Below are 27971 nucleotides of genomic sequence, written 5' to 3' on the forward strand. Positions count from 1 at the left end.
ACTAAACAGTTTTGAAAATTACTGTAGCTTAGCCTGAGACGTTGTGATTAGCTGCACCAATTTGAAATGGCCAGTTTGGATGATGACAGAACCTCCTCTGCGCATGCTTTTTTAAAATTTGGTAAGTGTGCAGTTCTGTGTTTTGTTTTTGTTTGTGGCTCTTTAACTCAACCGAAAATAATTGTGTGTTTTGTGTTATACGCAGTGTTTTGTGCTAGCAGTTTTTTAGCACCCTACAGTAGAACTTAAAAATTTGAGCTCTTTCAATGGAAATTTCTGAAAATTGGGATCTACTTAGAGTGAAATCTACTGTTCAGATCTTCCAATTTTGTGTTTTGTGTTGTTCTAAGTGTGTAACAATCTGTGAACTGAAATCTGTGTTTTAAGATGATGATCATGTGAGAGGTGCACTGAGAATGGTGTTTCAAATTAACTCCTAAAAAACCCAACGTGACTGGTTTAGAGAAAATAAGTAACATTTCCAGTAAGTCAGTCGTTGTTCCAAAGCTTGCCTTTTGGAAGTCAAATGGAAGCAAAATGAAGCACCCTGGCACAGCTTCTCTTTAGGTACAGCGGAAGCTGGACGATGTGGAGTTGTCAAGGCTGTTAATGATTCAGCACAGTTGAGTTTGACAGGAACAAGCGTGTCCCTACCTGAAGCTGACTGATCTGGGCACAACGTACGTGGCTCTTGTTTAGTTTGTGTTGAAGCACAGGGGCAGCGTGAGGGGTAGTGAGGGTACCCAGGTAAGGGGGTTTCAGCTGTCTCTTGTCGCAACTGGGTCACTTGAACTACCCTGCCCCTGCCCGTGGCATTTCTGTTCGGCCTCCCTGAATGTCAGAGGCCATGTGAAGTGTGAACATGGGAAGAAAAAAAAATTCTCCTAATTATATCGATACTTGATGTTTCTGTTGTTATGATGCAAAATAAACATTTTCAGCAGTTTTAAGAGCTATTGGTTTGAGTTCTCATAAATGGCACTGACTCCTTTGAGTAACCCACATGCTCTCTCCTAATTGTATCGATACTTGATGTTTCTGTTGTTATGATGCAAAATAAACATTTTCAGCAGTTTTAAGAGCTATTGGTTTGAGTTCTCATAAATGGCACTGACTCCTTTGAGTAACCCACATGGCTCCTGCCTTGCTTGTAGCATTTACAAGGCCTGTGTGGCAGACTCTGGCATTTTGGTGGATTTTGGTTATGCGAAGCTCCTGTGTACTGGCATGACTCTTCAGTGTCCTGCTTCTGGTGGTCAGTAATTCTATGTGCTCTTAGTTACTGTAAGTCGTGAAATCAGTACTTTCTATTAAATATATGTGCTGTAGAGAGAAATCACTTCAGACGGTTAGGAAATAGAGAAAGGACAAAATAAATTGGCACATATTTTTTCCTTTTCCATGAAATTCTAATTGAATTATAACACATGATTTTTCTTGATAGATGATAATTGAAAAGTATTGTCACTTTAAAACTATTTCAATGAAACTATTACCAGACTTTACTCATTTTTACCTGTGTTGTTATCATCACTCAGGAAACGCTTTCTACCTTGTTTTTACTCCAGATGTTTTTTCAGCTAGAGAAATACCTCAATACCTTTTTCTTCCTTCCACAGCCCGCCTCCTGGGCCTTCCTTACCATGTTTAATTGAGTTGTTAGGAGTTCAGCTAGAGGAATACCTCAATACCTTTTTCTTCTTCCTTCCACAGCCCGCCTCCTGGGCCTTCCTTACCATGTTTAATTGAGTTGTTAGGAGGTCGTCTACTGCAGCCTCTTGCCCAGAGCAGGTTCAGCTATGAGACCACAGTTTCCTCCTGGCTGTAGTGATTCACGGTCCCCACCAGCAGCACAGTTGGTACCTCCTAAGTTCATGGAATAAGAATCCAGATATTTACAAATGTGAGAAATGAATTTTTCTTCGAGTGGAAGTGCTTCAGAAAATTATTTTCTGGTATCACCTTGCATAGTACTGTGTTAAGTCTGAGCTCAGGAGAGGCTGCAGGAGGAGGCTTGAGGGAAGGGAAATGTGATGTTGGGAGGGTATGATTTTTTTCGTATGATATAATTCCTTGAACTTTGCTGCATGAAGAAATAAAACCCTCTTTGGTCCCCGTGACTTCTGTAATGTGAAGATGTTGCCCATACTAATATTGAGTAATTAAAGTTACTGTGATCTGAGATCCAGATCTTGTTCATCTTTCAAGTATTGGATTGCATCCAGAACTAGTGTCAAATTAGATGACTGTGGTCAGGTTTTATTCTTGTCAAATCTAGAAAGAAATCTGTTACTCTCAGCTTTTTTGTTTTGTTTGGTCTGTGCTGATTTAATTATACAATTATACAATTTCTTTTATTCTTCTGTCATGTGAAATGTTAGAAATAAAATTCTTGCCATGTTGCTTCCACTTATCTGTGATTAAACTTTGAGGACCCATGTGGTTGGTTGGTTGGTTGTTTTTTAATTCTGTGCTTTGAAAAAACTGAATAATCAATCCTTGATGAAATACACAAATCTTTATCCATAGGCTGGGTCCAGAATTCCATTCTGGTGCCTCTCTTTCTTTCACATCTGTAATTGCTACCATCTTCAAGGATGTATGGGTGTTCAAAACTTCTGTATGTACAAATTTGGGAACATGATTCCAAAACATTGGCTGTAGCTTTTAAGTCTAAACATCTTGGCACTTCATAGCTCTTCCCGGAAGAGCAATTAATGCTAATCTCAAGTATAACTGGAATAAAAATGAAGTGGATGAGAAAGTACTTTAACATCAGGATGACACAATACTCTCAGCCTCCAGAGGTTGTGTATACAGAAGTATTTACACTGCTAATAGCAGTGTATTCTGCTTAGCAGAGATAATTAAATTGTACGTTTTTCCTGGAATTGTTGTACATTTGAGTTTCATCTGCTGGTTAATGTTTTCTTATAGAGTCCATGTCTTAACTATGTCAGAAGTATTTTGTCTGTTTATTACTTTAAATTTCCACTAGTAATTGATGTCTCTGTTACCAGTTATTCGGCTGTTTCAGACTTCTTCCTGTTCCCTAATACTTTGACAGGAATTGATTGTCCTTTCTAGTAATTCTTCAACTTGAAGCATGGTGAAATGATACTACTCTGGAACCGCTAACTTGTAGGACATGAGAGGGGATTAGTTTTCATTCAAAATATGGATATAGTGTATTTTGTCAGTGCAATATCTGAAGACAAAGAGGGTTTTAATTGGACGTGGGATAAAGATTTTGAGTGTTCTTTTATCAAGCATTAAGTATATTAATGCAGGAAGCAATGCTTTGTTTTCCTATCTGTTGTTTTTTAGTGATTTTGAAGTAGTTACTGACTTGCAGCAATCCACTCCCAATGTAAGGAAATAATGGGCATACTTCATTCATTGTGGAAGAGAATCTGCACTACCATGTACCCTTATTTAAATTTTGTCCAGGATTGGTACATCAGTATACAGCCAAAGAAATACTGAGTCAACAAAATATTGTGTTATATTCCTTCCTAGCATATCTACTTATTTACTTAAAATAAAACTCTCACTGTATGGTTACAGTCGAATGAGATACTTAGGAAAAAAAGTATTTGAAATGAATGTGCGCCTGCTGTTTCTCCAGCATGCTAACGTGCAAACTGAGAACTGGGGGATACTCCTGGCATATGTCATTCTTTTACGCTGAAGGGTTGCAGTCTTGCTGTGGTCGTTTTTTCTAGTTTAAAAACCTATTTTAAATAGGTGACTGATAAAAGCTTCCTATGGCAGGTTTTTGTCTTGCTGAAATGAACTATTAAATCAATTTTGGACAAGAGTATAGATTTTTTTTTTTTTTTTTTTTTTTTTTTAGCCATCCTAAAAATAGCTTCCACTGGGTTATGGTCTCCCTACAAAATCACACGGAAGGAGCAGAGAGCTTTGCACTCGTCCTCTCTGTTTCTTGCTTTTGATTAGATTGTGATACTAATGATATGTAATGTACCACAGAATCTGTCCAGCAGAATGCTGTAGGCACCCAAGTGGAACATAAACTATATAGATGCTAATGAGGAATTAATGAAGAGTATGTAGGGAACTTTGACTTTGAGTGTTCCTTTAAACAAGTTCTACTTGTAGGAGTCGTTTTAAGGAAGGCTTTCAAGGCATAAACCAAAATTTTTGTCAGTTTTCTTGAACTTTGAATTCATTTCACCTTTTTGTTTCATCAACAGTCTATTCTGGTTTATTTCTACTAGTAAAGTTTCAAACATCTAAAAGAATATAATTAGTAGGTGGTGATGCTTTGACATTTTCATGCTCTTTACTCTGTTCAGTCATCTTTCTGCACCAAGTTGAAATCTTTGAATGCTCTGAAATAGAAGAATATGCTTTTGGTTCACGATAACTTTATTTTGTTTCTCTGTTGGCCACAGAGGGTCACAGATTGTCTGGTAAGTATGTAAATGAGAAGAATTTTATTGTAGAATCTTTTGCCTTGCGTGTGTGTTTGTGCCTGTGAATACTCAAGCGTTTTTCGTGGTGCAGTACCGGGGTTAACAGTCTGCAAGAAGCAGACATTCTGAACCCATTTCACACACAAAGGACAGTGCGCTATGTGTGTGTTACACAGCTAACAAATCCAAGAGAGAGAATCCTTGTTTTGCTATTGAAAATCCAGTCAGTGAGTATTTCTTATAAATTGGCTACTCTTTATGCAGTGAGTGACTTACTGAAGATTTTTTCCTAGGTGTATTCTCTCCTACTTCCACTGAATCACCTTATGAAATTGCAGTTACTGCAGGTCACTGTATTGTGTGCTTTTGCACGATAACTGAATTAATAGTATAACAATATACATTATGAATCTCCTCATGGACAGGGATTCCTAGGCAAAAAGAAGTAGAAAAATAAAATTGCTTTGAAAAACTGAGTTAAATTGGTTCAGAATGCTGTTTTTTTAAACAGAAGATAGAAAAGATCTGGTGTGTTACAAGTTTTTCCATTACAGAACAACTTAAATTCTTTTAGCTTTGTTTTCTTAGGCAACTCAAAGAAATTAGGGTCTCTCTGCTTCCCTCTCGGGCCCTTTCTCCACATGCAGGTGGTGTTTGTAACTTAACCTCTCCCAGTAAGGAAAGGAAAGGCTGTAGGGGAAGCTCAGATGTCTCAGGAAACGTCACCGGAGAATCCATGCACCACAGACCCGCAGGAGTCTGCTCAAGGAGGGCTGGATTGTTTTTTAACTACAAGATTGCAAAACAAACGTAATATTAATTTGGGGGGTGGGCGGGGTGAGTTCCGGAAGGGCAAGAAACATTTTCCAGTCTCCCACCACAGGTTTTGATTACTAAAGCCTCTGTCACCCCTCCACGAACTTTCATTTCGTTTGGATAGAATCATAGAATCACAGAATGGTTTGGGTTGGAAGGGACCTTAAAGACCATCCAGTTCCAACCCCCTGCCATGGGCAGGGACACCTTCCACTAGACCAGGTTGCTCCAAGCCTCATCCAGCCTGGCCTTGTGCGAGTCCTGACCATGGACATCTCCTGTCTAATGGCGGGATACGTGCTGGGAGTGTGGAAGAGGCAGCTTGGCTAGGAGCACTCCGCTGCGTCCTGCCAGAGCGACTTGGCTGGCTGGGCGTCCTGTTTCTTTTTCTAAGAAACCCTGTCTTTCTGGTAGGTAGCTCTTTCAGCTCTCAGGACAGCGGGCTTTGCAGGTGCCAGCGGGGAAGCAGTTGCGATGTGGGATACTGAGAAGGAGAGAGGGGGATTTGATGGCGTGGCGTTTCTCTGAGATAGGTTGTTCACGCTTTGGTATTCTGTGCCAGCAAGCTAGCCCTTTATTTTTTTGATTCAAACCATGAAATCAGCTGGCTTATTGTGGTGGTGGTGGGTGAAGTCAAGGTTGGGGTAGGTAAAACGTTAGCAGTGTTGTACATGTTCACCATTTTAGAAGACAGTAGGGAAGTAATAGTTACGTCTGTGCTACTTTTATCCCTCTTCTGGTTTTCTACATATCTGTAGGAATTCTGTCTGTAGCATGCTTAATTTCTAAGAAAATGTTCCTAGAAAATTCTTAACCTTTAATAGGCTGTCTTCAATTACTGAACCGTACATTTATGTAGCATTTGCCCTAGCTAAGTATCTAGAAGGCATTGGAGATCCAGGTCTTGTCATGGTTTAGTGTGCTGTCCACACCAACAGTTCTGTAGAAAAAATGTATATAAAAACCTTCTATTCTCTTAGATTATAGAAATTACAATTTTTTTTGTTTGAATTGAAATTTAATAAATTGTGATTTTTGTATAACAAACATGAAAAAATCATACTGCAGTAATTTTTACTAATAATAGAATTATGAAACTAATTCTGATATTGATTTTGTGTTCTGTCTTACTTTTTTAGGTTCAATTTATGAGCCACTTAAAAGCATTAATCTTCCAAAACCAGAGGGTGAAAGTCTGTGGGATAAATTAGACCATTATTACAGAATTGGTGAGTTAATAATTGTTCCTACCGTGCAAGACTTTTGGTGTAACTTACTAAAATATTTACTGTTACAGTTATGACAGTAATTAGCTTTGTCTTAAAATAATACCTGCAGTCTTTAATAAGGGGTTTTATTTTCTGAAATGTAAAGAGTTCTGTCATTACAATTCCTCATAAGATTCCTGTGGTAATATAATGCATGTATTTGATAGTACATACATTGCCTGAAAAATTGTGACCTGTAAATAGTATTCCAAATTATCATCTGCAGTTTTCAAGTAGGATAGATTCTGAGTTGCACCTGATGGTCTTGGGTGGGGAGGGGTAAAGGTAATCTGCGGACAGTTTTTGATGCTTGATCTAACCCTGATATGAATTGGTATATATATTTACACATTGAATGTCATTGCTATATTATTCCTACCTGAGGATAGTTTCCTAAATTTCTGCTGGGAGTTTGGAAGGTGCAAAAACTGGAGGGCTGAGTTACACTTCTTGCTGAAAACGTAGATTGGAAATACAGTCCAGCTGTAAGACTGCATTTAGAATGATTTTGGATAAAATGATAGCCTAGTATGGTGGCACTAGCCAGATACAGCTGAAGAAACATTTATATGGAAAAAAGCTTTCTTGTAGTGGTTGTAACAGGTTGAGAGGTGATCAGAGAGAAGTTATTTTCTTATTAATGGTGCCATAATGCCCTTTTGTGTTGGAATTTTACCTGTTTACCAACTTATTTTAAACCAACTTTACTGGTTTTCTTTTCATGATGAGATAATTTTAAGCCAGAAACATACACATTAAAGAAGTAAAGGTTTATTTTGATTGGGTGTTGGGAGAGTTGTGTTATAATCAAGTCCTGACTGTATGCTCAGATGAGTATTTTTAGTGGCTGTGCAAGTGACTGTTTAAAAGTTAAATTTTACTCTGGCAAGGGTATAGAATAGTGAACGATTTTTCCATCATTCAAAAAATGCAGGGTGAGCCTCCCTTTTTACTCAAATCCCTTTTGAAGTGAAATTTGTGAGTCGTGCCTGGTCTATGTGTAGACGCGTTGCCTTTTTGTAGACGCATTGCCTTTATCTTTCTCACAGAGGAGATGACTGTCCAATTTACTTCTGACGCTTGGCAGCAGCAAATCTGCAGTGGTGCTTGCTATTTATCTGTTGGGCACTTAGGTAGCAAGCAGTCTGCTGCCTCAGTAAAAATCACTATTGAATTAATACTGCATTTTAGAATAAGCTGGATTGACTTTTTTAGGTAGCATTTTATCAAAGTTCTAGTCATAAGGTATGAAGTCACTGAAGAATATAATGCAAAGAGCTGTAAACCCCTGTAATTTTAATTTAAAATACTTCATTTCTAATACATGAGCAATAAAGAGGCTTTTTTAAATTGATGCTTGATAACATTCTGGAGTGAAACTGCTTTCTTGTCTTATAATAGACAGGTTATTGTTAGAAGGGTCATGTTCAAGGACATTAAGCCCAGTTTCAATCTTGAAGCATGCTGGTTATCCTACAATTTTAGAAAAACAATTCACAAAATGAAAAGTATTAACGTAGAAAAAGAAAAAGTAATATTCAGTATTTTTTCTAGTGCAGTTTCGATGACTTGAAAATTCCTGTCTTGTTTATGTGAAAGTACTGAGTTAAATAATCCTGGTCATCCTTTCTCCTTACTTATTAATTTATTTCCTTTTTTAAGCATACAGATACAGTCATCTGGTCTAAATTAAACCCTTAATTTTTATGAATGTAGAGTACTGCATAGCTTAAATATTTAAAATGAGGGTGGGTGTTGATGTACTATAGCCTCCCCCCCTCCTCCCACCCCCTGTAAAAGGAAAATTGCTGCGTTGCATTGTAGAGATTCTGTGCAGAGTGGATGTACTCAGTCATATAGCTATGAATACTGATTTCTTGTGAAAAGATCTGCATTGACTGAAACACTAACGTGACAGCACTTTTTGTGTGTGTCTCTCTCCTTACCTTTTTTCTATTGTTTTACATCGTGTGTACTCTAACAGGTTGTTCACATCTTGACTTGTTCCTGATAATACACGTAGAAACCCCAAGTAAATCTAAGTGTGGTTAATACCATTTTTGTTTTTTTCCTTTTTCCAGTTAAGTCAACGTTGCTGCTTCACCAAAGCCCAACGACAGGTCTGTTTCCTACAAAGACGTATGGGGATAACCGAAAGGCAAAAGTACATGACAGTCTTTACTGTGCTGCGTGTGCCTGGGCGTTAGCCCTTGCTTACAGGTGAATAACTTCTGACCTCTGCCGTGTTACAGTCTGTTGTGCGGTACCCTGGGGATGTTTTAAATGGTAAAGCTGCATCAAAAATAGTTTTGTAAACTCATAGAGATGGTATCTGTTTCCAGATCTCAATAAAAAGGTTTATGTGGCTCTTAGGTTAAAAAATGTCTCTCGACTTTTGCTAAGTAAACGTGTTTTCATATGATTTAATTGATACCGGTGCTCTGAAACAGAGGAAGTACTGTGTGCTATTAAAGGCTGTTGTGGTAAGCTGTACTCAAGGAACACTGCTCTTTGTAAATGTAGTAGGAGAGTTCGGAGCAGAAGCAGGCTTGTGGGTAGTAACAGTTTGGGTACTCACAGGAGACAATCCCTGAATGCTGAGAAATGTGTGTTTGGGAAATAATAGTGACTGTCTTCCTCGCTAGGTACAGGGGCTGGGCAGGCTCAGTTGTTGGCTCTCTTATTTCTGTTTTCACTGTTGACTCATTAGAGAAGTAGGTTAGGAATTTGTGTGGTGGTGTACAACCTGAAGAACTATGGACAAGTTACCTCCCCTAATAATTCATTCATAATTCCCTCTGCTTTAGATCAAATAACTATGGAAATTGCTTTCTGAGGTTTAATATTCTTTGTCTCCAACCTTGCTACCTCAGCCACCCAGGAAAACACAGGTAGAGGTGATGATAACTCAAATGCACTGTATTTCAGATAGCAGAATTTTGTCCAAGAATATGATCACTAGCTCAGTACAACAATTTGATTACTAAAAAGAGTACTCAGTATTTGCACACCATCTTCTGTGCTTTACAGAAGAAGCGTCAGAAATAAAATAGGGAGCTACTGCTAAAGTAAAGATGATCTACTTAGGTAGAGAGTTGTGAGTTTCTTTTTTGTTTCCATTTATTACTTCCGATTCTCTGTCTCTGACACAAGTCTGAAAAAACAGTTATTAAGATTGTCTTCTAAGAAATGTTGTTACAAAATTAGGCTCTTTGAAAAAGAAGACGTAGAGAGATCTGTATTAACTTCTGTAAATGCTGGGCTTGAGATCTAATGGGTTTCAGAATTCTGAGAAACTAGCAAAAAAATGAAGGAAATTAATGTTCAGAATGTGTAATTACTAATTTTATTTTTTATACTGAAATCTTTGCATCTTTCTTTTAATTCCTCTTTCTGTTGCTGAAATAAAAACATTTGAAAACAAACAAAAAAAAAGGAAAAAAAACCCAAGGAAGAATAAAAGGGGCAGGGGTGGTTATCCTGAATTTTCAGCAACCCATAGAAGAGAGCATGGCCCAAGTTGCCCACGTTAATTAGTCTTTAATTTCCGGTGTGTGGAATCTTAGATGATACATGAAGTTTGTGGCAGTTGGAAGGAACGCCAGAGTGGCAAGTGAAGCTGTTGGTGTTATGCTCAGAGCAGGGCCCTGCACTTCAGGTGCTGCACAACGGATTTTCTTTGTTGGGCAAAGCTCGATGGCTGAAATGAAGTGAATGGCTGAAATCTGAAGTGAGCCAAGATGCAAGGCTCCTGTGGAAGATTGTGTTATCTGCCAGATGCAGGTTGCTGTGCTTGACTCGTGCCAGTGCTGCTCTGCACTTTCTTAGGAGCTAAATGTCTGGAGAGCACATTAAGAAAACACACACTGCTGTTGTGAACAGAGGAGAAACGTCATAACGTGAACACTTGAGAGCTTTTACATGTGCTTCTTATTGCTCTTTGGATTTATAATGAAGTTGAGAATAAATCCTACTGCTCCAAAAGTTCTTAATTTTTTGTTATCTGGATTTCTTTCATGTCGTGTTGCTTTTCCCACCTTGTTTGAACTTTATAATTGAAAACAAGTACATTTCTTGTATTTAAGGTTGTTATTAAACGGCATGATGTTTGCATGTGAATGATTTTTAAACTTGCCACAGCCTTCCCACCTCTCAGTGTAGGCAGGAGAACCTGAGCATAAACTGCTAACATGTTAAGTATGGTGGAAAAGGACATGCTTTGCTTGCAGTGCCGTTACCATCTGCTTACCTTGGAACCAAATTGGTAACAGCTAGAAAGTGGACTGAGAAACAGCACTGAGCGTCTTATGCGGTTTTGCATATTTGTGTCAGAGACGAATTACAGATATATAAGGAAACATTATTTTCACCCTGAAAGGCTCAGTCAGAAATTGACAGCTGGAAAAGGCAGAACACATGAATGTGATGGTCAAGGTTGTTTACACACAATGCATTTCTTACAGTTAAAATAACTTGGCATTTGGCATTGCTTTTCGTACACCTTTAGCCATAGAGAAATTGAGTGTTGTGTGATTTCATGGTATGAACATACTAAGGTGTCTGGAAACATTTCTGGACATCTGGAGCAGTTACCTTTCAGGCTCTTGGATGCACAGCTCTTTGATCAACACCACCAGGAAGGTGACTGCTTGGTAATGAATGGCAGATAGTTTGTACAGTTAAACAGAAATTGCCTTTTTGTGTTTTGGATCTCTCAAGGAACACAGAACAGCGGCTTGCAGTGTTATAGTATAGGCAAGGATTTATTTCTGAATTTTGAAATAGGAATGTTTGTGTAAGTTGCACCACAAACTAAAAAATGTGGGTTTTTTTTTTTCTAAGGAAGGAGGTGTAGGGCTATAAATGTTGATAGGAGTGTGGGCACCACTCTACACCAGCATTAAATACTTAATATTCCAAAGCACTAATGTGTCCTTTTCTTCTCCACTCCCCAAATGCCTTTCCAATGTGTGTTAAGAGTTCTCTCTCTTACCCAGGCGTATTGATGATGACAAGGGAAGGACTCACGAGCTGGAGCATTCTGCTATAAAGTGTATGAGAGGAATTCTCTACTGCTACATGCGTCAGGCCGATAAGGTAAAACACTACTGTGGACAGGAGCGCTCGCTTAATTCTAAGGCATTAATTAAACTAGGAAAACTAACTTCTGAATACAGGTAAAATTCAAAAGGGGAATGCAGTATTACTGTGTGGTGGCCCAGGTAAGAGCAGCTGCTTCAGTATTGTCAGGTTGCAGGATTGTTTTATGGTGTAAAAGGCATGAGCTTTTTGTCGAGTAAGCTACAGGTGCACTTAAAACTTCTTTGGGTTCCTTTTTCAGTTATTTATCCCATTTAAACATTGGACTATTAGTAATTGAGGGTTTTCTTGATGTCTTCTTAATGATTAAATGGCAAGATGTAGAATCTCTTTTAGCAAAGGCTAGAGAGTTTTCTTTGCACTGTTAACTTGGTTATTGCATTTGCAGTTATTTTCATTATGTAGTTTCATTTGGTTATTTTGCTTGGTTTCTTTAGCAGCTACTTTCCAATACTCTTTGTCTTAATTATGTAAATTCAGAAGGGCAGCATTCCAAAATGAATAAGGAAATAGGGCAATCTACTTAAAACACAGTTGATATATTCAGCCTGTAATCCTCTTCTGAGTATAACCTGAATACTATTCAATAGGTGTGGTGGATTAATTTTGTGTTTAGCAATAATTCTGCAAGCAAATATCTGTATTCTATATGATTACTTCAACTTTCATGTCACTGACTTCTAAGTGTATTATTAAAAATAAATCTCATGTTACCACGTAGCCTCTGTCACTTCCGAGCACACAAAGTGAGATGTAAAGTCTGTAGGGATGTGATGGCAGTAATAATAATAATGATAATAAGCAAATCAGGTGTACTGCCAGTTCTATTTATGCTGACATGGCTTTTTTTCCTCATTTTTTTTAGACTGTTTCTTTGCAGTCTTCTGTCTTTAAATAATTTTGACCTAAATCGATCTTGTTACATTTGAGCTGTTGTTTTTCTCTTTGACATGCAGTGGTTTGTTTTGAGGATGATCAGTGCAGATGTGAATAATGAGTACTAACTTAACACAGGTGTCACAGCGCTGACATACTGGTTGTCTGGTTTTGCCGTGCTTACTATCAATGCTTCCCTCTTCCTATGATGTAGTAATAAGCAGTCTCGGGTGCCTGACAGGCAGAATTCAAATGAGACTTTACTCTGAGGGACTCTGTATGTGCTGGCCTCATGTAGCAGGAGGATATTTTTTAATAACATGAATTAAATGTGCCCAAACGCTGAGGTGTTCCCTGAGTAGATGCTGCTGCTTTTGATAAAATCTGCAGGTGTTATAGCCTATTGCTAAAGAACATAGGAATTATGACCTAAAATAGAAGTGTTCACGGACTAGGCATGATAATTCTACAAAATAGCATTCGCCTTGTGCATCTGGGGCACGTGCTGTATGCTGTGTGTGATTTGTTGGTGAAGAATAGCCCATGAAGATAAGACCAGTATTGAAAATATTGTGCAACGTGGACCGGGTACTCGCAGTGATGGCTTGAAAATGCAAAAACTGTTTATTGGAGAGCATAGCGTGACTCGAGGAATTATGGACAAGGATCCTCTTTCATTACCTTCATTCTTTACTGTCTGAATTTGGTTTCCTTTCTCTGCCCTATTGGCAGCTCTCTGCCAATCCAGGTTGTTTTCTCAAATGGTTTTGTAAGGCAGGAGATGTCGTATTTTGCGATGCAAAAGGAATCCAAACTCCTGTAAAGCCAGCATAGTTTTTAATTCGCCCCTTTGTTGTTAACCCGTTGTACTAGTAATTCATTTTACTGCAGTCCATCTCCATCGTAAGAGTTTCTGTATCGCAGAGGCTTGTTCTGAGGCCCTGTGTCTATGAATAAAGACATTTTAATCTAGGGTATTGTTCTTGCTATCTATGATCTTTCTGGTTTCTTTTTAAGGTTTCAGCTTTGCCGTCCAGTATCTGTAAACATTTCACTGTGCATGTGAATGTCACAAACTGTGCTCACCGGAATAGAACCTTTTTTTTTTCCCCACGTACTCTCTTGTATTGGATGTTCTTAGCTCTTGCAGCTTTTCATTTGTGAATTTGTTCTACATGTGACAATTTCTGCACGCTTTGCAGGTCTATAACGCAGAAGGCTTAAAAATTACTATTATTAATAATAACTTCTTGTTTGTTTTAAAATCTTTGTCACATTATCAAATGGTACAGCGATAATGATTAAATTGCATGGATCATGATTCATAAAAATGATAAGAACTATGGTTCCCATTGTAAGTTTTGGGCTCTTGCACTCCAGTAGGTGCTATAAACTGGAAATGGTGAGGGAAGGAGAGAGTGGTCAGCAGTCAGGTGTGGAGATGGTGCATGGGGTAGGCAAAGGGCCTGGGGTGATGTGAACACATAGTGTTAGCTGACATGGAATTATTCCAGGCATATGTGTGAATAAGGAGGTACCTGGGGGATGGCATTATGGAGAAGGCAGCTCTTGTATCCTTCTGGAAAATCAGCGGGTTGGGTGCCTCTCAGCAATGCCTGTACACTAATGCATGCAGCACGGCAGTAGGAAGGAGGAATTGGATGTGTGCAGTTCCAGGGCTATGGTCTCATGGGATCACAGAGGCACGGTAGGATAGCTCCAGTGATGGCATGCTGTGATGGGCAGATACAGGCTCCTTCAGACAGGCCAGGAAGGTGAGGAGGGGAGCTGCCCCCTGTGTGAGAGAGCAGCTGGAATTCACGGCCCTCTGCTAGGAGGGGTGGTGAGCCAGCAGGGAGTTTATGGGCCAGGATTCGTTATGAGCGTCTCAGATCTGTGAATGCAGGGTGGGGGTGATACGCTTCAACATGCTTTCTGGTAAGGTTTCGGCTCCAGTAAAATGAGTTGGTGTTTGTCCGGAAGAGGAAGGTGACTGAGCATCTGTAGCTTTTTTTACAGATGTTTTTTCTACCAAGTGCAGAGAGATAGGTAGATGGGTTGAATAGTTATATTCTTTAGGTATGTGTATACTTTAAGTATGTCTGACGTAGTTTCTGGCAAGTTGCAGGAACTGTTGTTGTTTTACATAGTGGTTATCTCAAGAAATTTTGAAACACCCGAGTTATATGGTGAATTTTTGGTTGCCAAACGTACTGAAATGACTGAATTTGATTTTATGTTTTGCCTTTAATTCACCTTTAGGTTCAGCAATTTAAGCAAGACCCCAAACCATCTGAATGTCTTCATTCTGTTTTCAGTGCACACACTGGAGATGAGGTCTTTTCCCCTAAGGAATATGGTCACCTTCAGGTAAACTGTGCATGTGTGTGTAAATGACAGTGTGGACGATTCTAAGTAATGTTACTGTTGTCTTCCTTCCTTCCTGATGCAGCTGTCTGTTTAGGTTTGTGTGATATGAGTTGTGTTTGATAAAGTTGAGATTCCTTCTTCCTCTTCTGGTGACAACCAGGCTGGTTTGCAATAGCTCCCAGTGGTACGTTTTGGTCAGAAGGTACTGAAAAAGCTGTAGGATTCATGGAGGTAGATGGCTTTTGTTTATAAAGTTGCTTCTTTTTGAGACCAACAGATGGCTGTCCATAAATAATCCTGAAAGAAAATGTTGACGTAATCCGTAAAGTGAAAGACTTGGTGTAATCTTACAATGGATATGATATTCTTTTATTAATGTTCCCAGCTTAATTTTCTGTAAGCCTGAGAAATTTTAATTCGTAGTAAAGATTTAATGTTTGCTGTCAGCAGCTTTGTCTGGTTACAAATTGTTGTTCACCGTTTTCTGCAGTGTTTCCTAGTGAGATTGATTGCATAATTGATTGTTTTAGTGTCTTCCATTTTCTAAAGTGTTGATCTACTTTTTTTTTTCTGCTCTTTACCTTCAGACCCTTTTTTGCAGTCATGACCTTGTTCTTTTGCATTCCGTAACTCTGCGTACTCTGTTTATTTCAGAAATTGCTAGTGAAATTAGTCAGAAGTGACAGTAGGTTGATAATTAATTTCATGTATGACAACATCACTTAAATAGTTTGCACAGTAAATATGTTTGTTTCAGGAAATGTATATTCTGAGAAAAATTATTTGTGGAGTTATCCAAAGTCAGCATTTTGACTTCTATGGGAAGTTTCCTGAACATGCACATCTTTTATCTGCAGGAGGAGGCAATAATTGTGGGACTGTATGATAGTTCAAAGGCTCTGTTTTTTGTGGGAACTCAACCCTTCCCATAAACATGAGTGCACATCAGCAGATCTCAAAAAATAGGGGGTTTTCAGCTCTGTGGAGACAACAGGAAACAGAGTAACCGAGGGGGTCAGTTGGGAAGAATGGCACATACTACGTAGCTGGACTGCTGTTATTACTGTATTCGGTGCTTTTCAGGTTGTACTAAGAAACAGGAGTCAGTGGTCTTTTTAAATCCTTTTGAATTTTAAAAATTTGGACCTTATTCTGTGTTTCAAATAAGAATCTTTTGTTCTGGAAGGTTTCTCTAAATTTCCTACACTGAGATTATGGTTTTATAGCTGATTGATGCAAGTTAATGTGATAAACTTACCGTCTCTGTTGAAGTTGTACAGTTTCTCAATCCTACTAGAATTTTGTGTAGCAAAAGCAGTTTTCTTTGATCCATTAATAAATTGACACGATGCTCATCTGTACAGCTGCTGAAGGTAATTACTGTTAATAATAAATGCTATGTACAGCTACCAAAGAGAGCAGTTTTTCACTAATACAATCATACCGGAATATACTGTTCAATATGTGATTTGCCTTTTTAGTGCTCGACTGGCTAATAAATTGTCACAGATGTAAGTGGGAAACAGGTGGTGGGTGCAGTGATTGCCTGTGGGGCAAAGCAGAAGGCCGAAGCAGAAGCATTTTTATGTTGTAGTTTCAAGTGATTTACCAAACGTACTGCAGCGGCAGGTGTAGAGGGCAATACTTGTTTGGGGCGTTTCTTCCTATTTTTCACTTCTAGGTTATCGGTGAATTAAGATAACATTTTTGACGAAGTAACACTGTGTCATTGAGGGACCATCTTTGTTAGCGAGTAATATCTCATTGAGCTTGTTCGTTTATTTGACTCCAATAAACATAAGTTAATTATAGTATCCTTTCTGTCTTTTAATTACTTCAGATAAATGCTGTGTCCTTATTTCTCCTCTATTTGGTTGAGATGATCTCTTCGGGGCTGCAGATTATCTATAACACGGATGAGGTAAAAATTGATTTCCAGCGTTAAAACACACGTTTGATTAAGTTGGTTTTTTTTCCTTGGTTTTGTTTAATTACCAATTCTAAAATAATTGTTCTGGAAATATCCTGCAGGTATTGTCTACTTCTCATGGAAGTCAGAAGAGATGAATGGAATGACTGGGTAGTGAAATAAATTAACAGCTAATGAAGTGTTAGGTATGCCGAGAGTGAATGTAACGTGATGTTGAAAACTTGTGTATTTCCCAGCTATGTCTAGAGGGGACAAGGTCAGGAATTAACAGGTGTGGTAGGACAGGACAGTTCACTTCTGGTTATTTTATTCTCACTTTTCACCTTATCTGACACTGTCAGTCAGTGCATGCTGTCCGGTGGAATTTCAGTAGAATAAATAGTGGGGTTAATTTTCTGGAAGGCTGAAGGGCATTCTTCACGTACACATGAACTATGGGTGTTAAGAAGTTTGCTGTATCCTTAATTGAAAAGAAAACAATTTTATATCATGGTGAGAGACTTTTGTAAGATTGGTAGCTATTCTTTAAATAAGATAATAATAGGCACCATGGCCTTGACTTGAGGACAGGTCATGTCAGGACGACCTGCTGTCCTTCTCTAAAATGATGTTATGTTTGAGATGGGAATGAAAAGCACAGATTTTTTTTTTTTTTTTTTTCCCAATTTTCTTAATCTGGATTTCCTTACATTTACTCTGGTCTGTTTGATAGTTGCTGCTATATTGCATTAAAAAACTTAATGCACTGAAAGTACTACCATTTAAAAAAAGGGGGATTTCTCCTGTAATAGCATATTTGCTTTTCATTTCTAAAATGTGCGTCTTCATTAATGTGTTTTTTCTTTACATAATGAAAAGACTGTGTGATGCGACTTGTCTCCTTTCTTGCTTAGTTAGATCACATGATAGGTCTATATTATTGTCTCAATCTCCTTTCGATCTGTGAGGAAGCAGTTGTATATAATTATGTAATTACTTAGCTTGACTTGTAATTTATATTATCCTCCAGATGTTTGCATTTAAGTACAGAATCTGCAGAAAAAGTGCATGTGTACGGGCTCTCCAGTCAGTGGATGTTGCCCACTTCAGTGTCGGGCTGTAGTTTTCATTGCAGCCATACCCTAGGAGGCTGTGGGCTGTGGAGATTTATACTGAGGTTATCGTAGCACAGACCTGTACATTCCGTTAGTCTCTGTATAGCTTCAAAAAGGAACAGATTCTCAGCTCTTAGTAACCCCACGGAACGGCGGTATTTCCAAGTGATCCTGTGTGTCTAGACCGTGTTCAGCATAGCGGCATCGGCAGCACTATGGATGTGGCAATCTGCTACCCAGACAGCGAGTTGGGTGCTCCTTCCCAAGCTCTCGTTGCGCGACGTATTTAGTCTCTTTCCTTTTGTGGAGGAGGGTTTGGCAGCAGTGCTGGCACAGCGGAAGGTGCTGGCAGATGGCTGATGTTTGGCGAGCTGTCTGCATGGATATGTTTGTACGCCGAACTCTTGGCGTAGGAGGCGCTCGCTGTATACGGGGCTGCTTGATGTCAGGCGTGGCAGCTGTCAGTGAGTTACCCTCTAGTGGCATCTATTTGCAGTCGAAAAATTAATTTAATTGCATCTTTGCATCCATAACAAAGGGAACAGTGTATGATTGTGCAAGTGAATGAATTCGAGAGCACTTACCTACACATAAAACAGGGAAACACTAGTATTTGCCATCATCCATATGCTGCATGTGTATTCTTTATTACATTTTGCTCCCCACGTGCTTGACTTCGGGATAAATAAGCTTAACACACACAATCTGTAATTCCTGTACATGGTTTAGCATTGAGTTGGTTTTAGCATTTACATGCCCATTATTATATAAATGATCATTCTCTGAAGATTTTGGTTTGCAACCCATTATCTGCTGCCTTTTTTCTGTAAATCTGCTGTTGGAAACCCTTAGTTGGTCTCATATCTGTTATTGACCATTCCTTTCTTGTGTTCTGAGTGTGATCACTGGTAGAAGGTCCTTGGTAAGGCTCTACGTTTCTATGTGGTGCTCTTGGCTTCTTCATTTAGCTACTGCATCTAAATTTCAGTTAATGATAGAAGTAGGAGAAGCCACACATGTAATCACTGGGTGTTCTAGCTTTATTCAGAGAGAATTCATTTTAATACAAACAAATACTGAATTCCAGGGATGATTAATACCAGTTGTATCTTAAGAGTGGTAAAGTCTGTTTCTTTGAAAGTTATGAAAATATTTAGTGTACAGATAATTGTACATGAGCACCCCATAGTGAAATTTTAGCAGAGCCATATAATATATAGAGAGACAAGTAAGTATAGAATTAAATATATTGGTGGTAGACTGGTATTAGCATAAAAGGAGTATCTGAAATAGTAACTTATTTTAAGATTTAAAGCAAAATGGAGAGAAAAAGACAGAGGTATGCAGGTAAATTAAAATGGAAGCAAAACCTTCCAGTAAAAGATTTGGGGTTTTATCTGATAGCTCATTTATAAAAATAAAATAAAATCACTTGACTGTGGTAAAGTGGATCCTCCTCTGTAGATCCCCAAAACAGGTGTGCTTATAGCCACTGCAATATTCTCTTCTCCCACAGAATCCCCTAGGACAGTTTGGACGGAAGGGGATGAAACCCCTGCTTTGCTGGATGAACCAGTGTAAATCTTGTGTCAGGGGTTCAATTGCCTGTAACTTCTAATCTGTGGACTCTTTGAAGTGAACTGTAAAGTTTATCATCAACTTTTCTGCAGTTGAACAACTCCAGATGTTCTCTTTCAGCAGTGTAAATGAGGAAAAAGTTAATGAGGAATAAATCCCCTTGAATACCTTAAAACACCCTTAAATACCTCAGTATTCAGTTGAAACATGTTGATCCAAGAGGAGATTTGAATTATAATAAACTGGTTCAGAGTTTTATTTGTGTTTAGAAAGAAGTAGTTTGAATCCCCATAATTATGTTTTATCTGGAGCTACTGTAATAAAATTTTGGTGTATCAATTCTTTTAAAAAATGAAGTAAGAAACAGCACCAAGATTCCTGTGTCTTAGTCTTGTAGGATTTAATTTCTTTTGCTCTCTGATGCTGTTTTTAGGACAAAACTTTTTTTTTAAAAGATCCAAAATGCCACCTTTTTGGGGCTCTTCAAATATGTGTCTTGAATATGAAATCATTTTCATCCCTGCTTTTGTAGGAACTTCTGCATGAATCACATCGTCACCTAATTGAGGGCAGCTCTTAATATTTTGTGGTTAAAAACTGGTTTTAAAGAGAATATCTGAACTTGGGAATATCATTCTCTGGGGAAAAACAAGAGGGTGTAAGGCACAATTATGATGGCTGGGGAAAACCAACTGTCTTTTTAAAAACCTGAGCAGAAGAAAATATGCTTTCGTTTGCCTTCAGTCCATTTTCTTTCTTTCCTATAGGTGTCCTTCATTCAAAATCTTGTGTTTTGCGTGGAAAGAGCCTATCGTGTACCAGACTTTGGTGTCTGGGAAAGAGGAAGTAAATACAACAATGGCAGTCCAGAGCTGCACTCAAGGTGGGTGGGCAAATGGAGCCCTTTCAGTCAAAGGGAGTAAATGTGATTGAACAAAACAAATTCAGGGGTTGAGTTAAAAATAATAATGCATTAAAATACCGTTTGAACTAAATTAAGGTCCTCTCCAGACTGTGAGATGTATTTTGGGAAAATGTGAAGCATAATTTCATCATCATATGCATGCTGAAATAACCACATAGATGCTTTGCTATTCGAGTATTCAAATTCCAATAATTATGTGCAGCTGCATGCATATAATTCAGGAAATTGTGTTCTGAGCAGTTCAGCCTCTTGAGGCACGTGCAGTAGATTGGAGTTAGAAAAATTTTCAGGAATATCCTGATTTAAGAAGGTGTTTAATCATGAGTCTAGATTTTGTCATCCCCCCCATGCCGGGAGGAAGATGCTAGACACTGTGGAAGATCGCCCGGTGTGTGAGGTCTTATCCAGGTTCTTCAGGTGCTACGGGTAACTGGGCAGTCCAAGCTCTGTCATGAGACTGTTAGGAATGGCCTTACCTTTTCAATATTAGTGTGGTCCAGGTCCCTTCAGTGGAATTGCTTACATGCTGTTGCTCTTGAAGGGTCAAATCTGCAATGGGACAACTTGCTTTTCCTACCATTACTATTGCTTTCTTCATTTTTTGAGTTCTGAGGTTTTATTAATCATAAAAATGGCTACAACTTGGATATCTTAGGATATTTCAAATGTCATTGGTCATCATAATTATCATGGGCTTGCATGTAATAAATATGTTTGTTCCAGTCCTTGGTGTTGCCAAATGAATCTGTGTTCTCACTTCAGGATGAAATAACTTCTCGTAGTTCACATACAGGCATGTCTTTTAAGCTCTAATTCCATGTCATTGCAGGAAAACACGTAATTTTGGTATGATATTTTCAGGACTTCTGTAGAGCTTTAGTAGGAGTATAAGAAAGTACAGAGCTTGGGCCTAATTTCAGAGCAGACTTTGGTGATCAGAAACAGGCATTGCCCATATTTTTCTTGCCTGGTGAGCACGTTGTTACGCTGCTTCACTGCTGGAAGCCAGTAGGCAATTTCCCTTGTTCTCACAATTCAGAAAATGTGGAAGAGGAATATGCATCAAAAGGTGTATTTAGATATTATTGAGGAAGGCCCTGGGTACACTGAAGTCTTTTCTAGACTTTGTTATGCTCCTGTTGTGGTGTATCTACCTAAGAGAACTCCAAAACAACCTTTCAAAAAATAGAAGACGTGACTATAAGTAATCAGACTCTTCAGGGGTGATGTATGTCTGTCTTCATTCACTATGGACTCCAAACCAGTCACTTAAATTTCAGTATTAATTATCATGTTGTATTCATGGCTCTTTAAACTCACACTGTAAGTCTACATACAGTTTCCAGGACTAGAAGCTAATCCTTGCCTTTTATTGACAGAGGCTTTCTTTTCCAAGGTACTATATAATAGGAAGTCCATGGATCATAACTGCAAATTATGGCCTGTTAAAAGATGCAGATATTTGAAGTCTTTATGCAGTGTTGGTGTTTTATCTTAATACAGTTCAAAACACTTCTAATAAATGATAAATAGCACAACACTCTGTGGACCAGGTCTTCACTGATGTATGCAAATTGATGTCTTTTACTGGTTCAAAGGCAAGACTTGTAACAGCTTTTATTTTAGCGTGATTCCCCTCCCGTACGGCTGAACTTCTGCAAAATTAATTTGTCCTGTAACCAGCTGATGAAGCTGTTCTCCAGACATCTGCTGAGTACCCCTGCAAAATGCCTCTAACATCTCCCGTGTGTACTGTGGGAATAAGGAAGTTGCTGAAGTGCAGTGTCCTCACATTCCAAATCGAAGACTGCAGAGCCTCAGTCGCGCTCTTCTCCCTAGCATAGCTATTGCGTTGCTGTGGTGCTGTCCTTCCTTCTTCTGTTTTGCTTTGTGTAGTTCCAAAATGATGATGATTGCTGTGGGATTGTGGTTTGTGGGGTTTTTCTCATTGGTTGGTTGGTTTGTTGTCGGGTTTGGGTTGGTTGGTTGTTTTCTTTTTTTTTTTTTTTAAACATCCCTTGTGGTGTTTGATGTTCTACTTAACTGCACGGTTCTTGGCTGTACCAAGAAGCCATGAATGGGAGGAGGGTTAAGGAAGTATGCGCTTTGAAGTGCGTTTTGATTAGCAGTTGCTAAGAATATGCACTTTTCAGTGTTTGTCCTCAGGCGTTTTACTGAGAGGGTAAATCTAACAATTAAAAGTTACTGGGAATTATGAATGATGTTTAAGTGAATGCCATTTTTTAACCCCCAGCCAGCAACTACACCCCACGCAGGCGCTCTCCCCTGGGGGGGGATGGGGGACAGAATGGGAAGAGTACATGTGAGAAAGCTCATAGGTTGAGATAAGGACAGTGTAGTAGGTAAAGCAGAAGCCACGCACACAAGCAAAGCAATCCAAGGAATTCATTCCCCACTTCCCGTGGGCAGGCAGGGGTTCAGCCATCCCCAGGAAGGCAGGGCTCCATCACGCCATCACTCTGAATGTGTCTCTCCCCTTCTTCCCCCAGCTTTGTATGCTGAGCATGATGCCATATGGTATGGAATGTGCCTTTGGTCAGTTGGGGTCAGCTGTCCTGGCTGTGCCCCCTCCCAACTCCTTGTGCACCCCCAGCCTGCTCGCTGGTGGGGTGAGGAGCAGAAAAGACCTTGGCTCTGTGCAAGCACTGCTCAGCAGTAAGGAAAACATCCCTGGGTTATCAACGCTGTTTCCAGCACAAATCCAAAACAGAGCCCCATACCAGCTACTGTGAAGAAAATTAACTCTATCGCAGCCATTCTGATGCTTTTTTAGCAAGCCGGAAGTATAATTTCTCTAAGTTGGTGTCAGCTTCCTGTGCCCCAGCAGTGAGCAGAGGTCAGGTGTTGCCCCTGGTATTGTGGTTGCAAGACTGTTCGTGGTAGTCCGTGGCAAGTCATGATAATTGGTGGCTACAGTAGGGATCGTGCCTGGGGCAGTTCAGGATGGACATTAAGACAACACCTTTTCCCTGGAAGCTCAGTGAAGCACCACAGCAGGATACTGAAAAGAAGTTACGGAATCGCCTTCCTTGGAAGTTTCTGAGATGTTGTCTAGATGAGGCTGTGGTTTGCTTGAATCAGTATTGGTTATTAAGTCATTGGTTATGAAGTCTACTCTTCAGCTGAGATTTCATGTTGGACTGGATGAGCTCTTTATGTCCCTTCCAACCAACGTCTTCACAATCCTGTGACATTCTCGGAGGAATATTGCAAGAGGGTTTGGGTTAGGCTTTGTTTTGGGGCCATCTTCAAGTAAGCATCTTGTTCTCTGGGAATGGAGTCGAGCATATGACACAGCATGTTCATAGTGGGTTGACGAGTGGAGCAAGGAAGAGATTTATTTAAATATGTTTTGCCTTTCATACTGTTAAAACAGTCAATATTTTTCAATTGTAGATTAAGGAATTTTTTTTCTGTAGCAGGACATGAGCATGGTGTTTATGGTAAAACCTCTTTTCTGGCTTGCCCAACAGGAAGGCATTCATCAGTCGGAGTGAAACAAGGGTGTGAAGTGTGATCATAGCTGTGAAGTGTGTTGTGTGGTGTGATTGCTCAGTCATTACAAGACATACTTCATACTACAGCTGCTCTCTGACTTCTTGGGTTTTGAAAAGTAAATTGCTCCTGTCAGTTACCCATGAAACTTCTAGGAGTCTAGGTACATGCTTGCTCTTGTGTGCATGGTGGAGGGAACACTTGATGCACCATTGTGATGTGAAGAAATATTTCGTGATTGGGAAGACAAGCAAGTTCTCCTTTGCAAGTAATATTTGTGAGAGCACTGCAGTCTCCAGGACTTTGAATAACTAGAGGTGGAAAAACACCCATCAGTTACAGTAAATATTACTCTTTCTGTAGAATAATGGCTGAGTACGTAAAGAGAATGATTTCAAGGAAGGAATACATGTTTGTCTTCAGTTTTTTTCAAGCAATTCATCCCATTTTGTAGATGAAGTGAGTAGTTTTACATTACCCGAGGCCCAGAGTAGTTGCTGTTGAACATCTATTACCCTTCTATCTTTTGTCAGTAACCTTTTTCCTGCTCCGAAAACATCGGACTGTTGGTGTTAGAAGTGTTATTTGGAAGCGAAAAGGAGAATATGGGATTTTAACATGTGCTGCAGACTTCAGTGTGTGGGATTTCTGATTTTCATTTTCTATGTGTGCAGTTTAATAACACTTCACTCCTATGGAAAGTTCAGTTCTGAGTCACTGCACCAAGTTGTTTGATCAGTTGCCAGGTAATAATTAAAACAGAGCAACGTTAGAAACACTACATTTTTTGTTTAGGTACTGGAAACAAAGCCAGAAAAATTATTACATTCACAACACTTCTGAGTTGAGTTTATTCCTCCATCGCATTCTCGGGCTGCAAAAGCTTTCATCGGCAGAAGGTACCGAACGGAGGGATTTCACCGCTGTTTGATGGCAGCTGCTCCGAGCAGAACGTGTAACCTAATCAGCTTTCTCTTGTTGAACCAATTACAATTAAATCTCATGAGTGCCACTTCTGGCAGTCTTTCAGAACACAAGCTGGAGGTTTATAAATCTGTTGGTAATAGTTAAAATGAATGATAATGGCTGAAATCAGTGCCTAAAGTCCTAATATTAAAACCAACCCAGGTAAAACAGTACTTACAGAAAACAAAATCTGTAACTCTGCACTGAGTTATTTTCAACATTTTCTGTGTAAACATAATCATCTCCCATATTTAAAATAGGGATTAGTTCGGAAACGTGAAATTTTGTGCTTTATGTGAATAAAAGGTAGGAATCAGTTTGTTTACAGCAAGGTAAAAAGTTTGTTCTGATCCCAAAATGCTGCATGGAGCATAGAGGAATTAAGGATAAAGCTTAGTCCCTGTTTGCAGTTGTCTGACAATTTGGTTGCTGTAATTTTTTTGGGCCAGAAGGTGCAGGTGTTGTCAACACCATCACAGCTCCTCCCAGCCAGAAGTTGGGGATCGTTAGTGATTATTTCCTGAATGTTTTTCTAAGTTAGTGCTGCTTCATTATTTCTATAGACAAACTATGTAGGGCTGTCTTGTTCAGAGAGCAGATATTCCGAACCTGTTAATTTTACTGCTTCCCTGCAAGTGGAGTGTGGCTCGCGGACTCTTAGGGATGCTTTAATTTTTCACCATCATGACTATCTCTGTGCCACCGTTTTTCTCGTGTTATCTGGGCGCATGGATCCTCTGACAAACCATGATTTTTCATGCCTTGTTTGGCAGAGTGTGGTTGGCTGAGTGGATAATCCGTTTTAGAGAAAAAAGGATATAAACTTTTAACTACTTTTTTTTTTTTTTTAGAGAATTTCAGGGAATTACTGGGCTAATAAATAAACTGTGAATTGATTTGGCATATTCTGGTTTTTTCCAGACTAATCCCAGTTCTTAAAACTTCAGACTTTTCGAGTATCTATAAGTAGCAGTGTAGATGTTTGACAGTTCTTTTTTTCTCTCTGTGTGCATCTGTTTAACTTGGTTTTGTTTTACTCCAAATTTGTGTCTTGTGCCCAGCTGAAAAAAACAGGGTCGCTGCACGTAAATGGTTGTTAGCGGAGGACAGTGTCAACACCTTCTTTTCCCTAGTAGGGCAAGGCTTTAGGAAAGAATGAACCTTTCAGTTCTTCTGATGATGATTTTGATCTTGCTAAGGTTGGAAGCTTTCCTCCTGCAGTGTTGATGTATATCCTCGCACCATGGTCTGCCACTCTGTTTACCCTCACAGTCTTTCTTAAACCCGGCATCTTTTGTCATGTCAGCCTGATTTATCCTGCTTTTTCCTTTTTCAGGCTTTTGCTGTATGTCTTCAGATTTGTTAACTTCTGAAAACATCAATGCAGACATCTGTACTTTCCGGTTACTGTGCTGTTGTCCTTTTCTAGCGTCTCGTTTACTGTTGGTTTTGACTAAGTATGTTTCAGGTTAATTGTAAGCTACTGGGGAAGCAGAGCTCCCATGTGAAGGAGTGGGCAGGTAGGGAGAGATGGGACTTGAATTTGAACGAGGAGCTTCAAAACCAGGACAGTCGTTCATGGAAAGCGCTTGGGGTATCAATGACATCAGCAAGTCACTCCTGTAGTTCATGGGGAGCGGAAGCAGAGGCAGGCAAAGGTCCAGGCACTGTCGTGATGTGGGGACAGAGGCATCATTGAAACGTTTAGGTTTGTGAATGAAGTTGGGAGCATTACACCAGCCTGTGTTGTACTGGAAGCTCTGACTGTTTTACCAGGTTGCCTAGGAGAATGTCCAAGGTGCTTGTTTGATTTTCTAGCCTGCTGCAGTATTTTTCGTTCCTGTATTTTTATGTCACCTCTTAGTAAGCAGCGCGAACACCGTTCCCTACTTGGAATGCTTGTATTCCATAGTAGGACTGTCACAAATCTGGTGGCGTTATGTATGACATTTTTAAACTCTAGACCTGTTGGGAACGAGCTCATTTCATGTTTTATGTTTTGATGCCCTAGAATGTTGGAATCAGTGTGCAGAAATCCAGTGGTTTATCTGTATGTTAATGCTGTAGTTCCTTACCTGCAGTTGCACGGACGCTTGTGAAGTTGGGCTGTCCGTGATTATGTGTTCTTTAAAACAAGATATCGAAATTCTGTCATACCTTGCATTTCATATAAACCTTACCTTGAGTTTTCTTTTTAAAAAAAAAGAAAATCAAAAGTGTTTGTGCATTGAGAGGGAAAGCTGCTTCCCTTTTTTATTAAAGTACTCACAAGCAAAGTGTAAGACTACATGTTTTTTTAATGAAATGGCCTTGTAAACATCATCTTGTGTATATTTTTGTATGAACTGTATAATTTTCATAATCAGTAATAAGTTATATTTAGTATATAAGTTAATTTTTAAAATACATAATGATTAGTAATTTCAGTAAATACAGTTAGTGCTTCATGTCTTTAAACATCAACTTGCTAACTTGAAAGTTGCTGATAGTATTTCTGGGTCTTGTTTTCTTTGTGATGGCTACTAGCCATGGAGTAAGTGAAATAAAAGCCATTTCCCTGAATGCTTGACATCAGAAAGTGCTCCTTTTCTGAATCCAGATTGAAGATTATTTCATTAGATCGAAAACTAGTCAGAAATCAACTCTTAAAGTTTCATGCTTGAGAGCTGGGTTGAAAAATTGTGCTGCAGTACGTCCTCTGTTAATACACCGTTAGCAAGACCTTGAAATACACAATGCCAGATGCCTAGTAGCAAGGTGAGAGCAGCAGTGCTTTCTCCAGATGGTCTCTGACATTTGAAGACAAATAAAAATGCTGAAAAGTATTTAAAAAACAAAACCAAAACCAAACCCCACAACCACCACCAAACACCCCAAATTTGCCGCATAATCATTTTATTAACATAAAGGTGAAGCAAAACATGCAAATTAAGAAAAGATCATAGCTCTGAAAGCTGTCAAATGTGTTAGACATCAGTTGGGTCTTGGATTGTGACACCTGTTTTCTTGTCCTTTTGTTTTCTCCTCAGCTCCGTGGGGCTGGCAAAAGCAGCCTTGGAAGCAATTAATGGCTTCAATCTCTTTGGAAATCAG

At 39.1% G+C, this 27971-nt stretch overlaps 1 protein-coding gene across 1 annotated transcript; it reads left to right on the top strand.

The window, feature by feature from the left end:
• Nucleotides 1-27971, top strand: LOC104517069 (phosphorylase b kinase regulatory subunit beta-like; the record flags this gene model as incomplete). Its single annotated transcript, XM_010161614.1, has 8 exons — nucleotides 1-121; nucleotides 6395-6484; nucleotides 8605-8743; nucleotides 11521-11620; nucleotides 14762-14869; nucleotides 16710-16790; nucleotides 20239-20354; nucleotides 27908-27971. Coding segments are annotated over exons 1-8 (753 nt in total), but the record flags the coding sequence as incomplete, so codon positions are not given.

Source organism: Eurypyga helias, unplaced genomic scaffold (genome assembly GCF_000690775.1).
Source record: "Eurypyga helias isolate BGI_N326 unplaced genomic scaffold, ASM69077v1 scaffold23171, whole genome shotgun sequence".
Lineage (NCBI taxonomy): Eukaryota > Metazoa > Chordata > Aves > Eurypygiformes > Eurypygidae > Eurypyga > Eurypyga helias.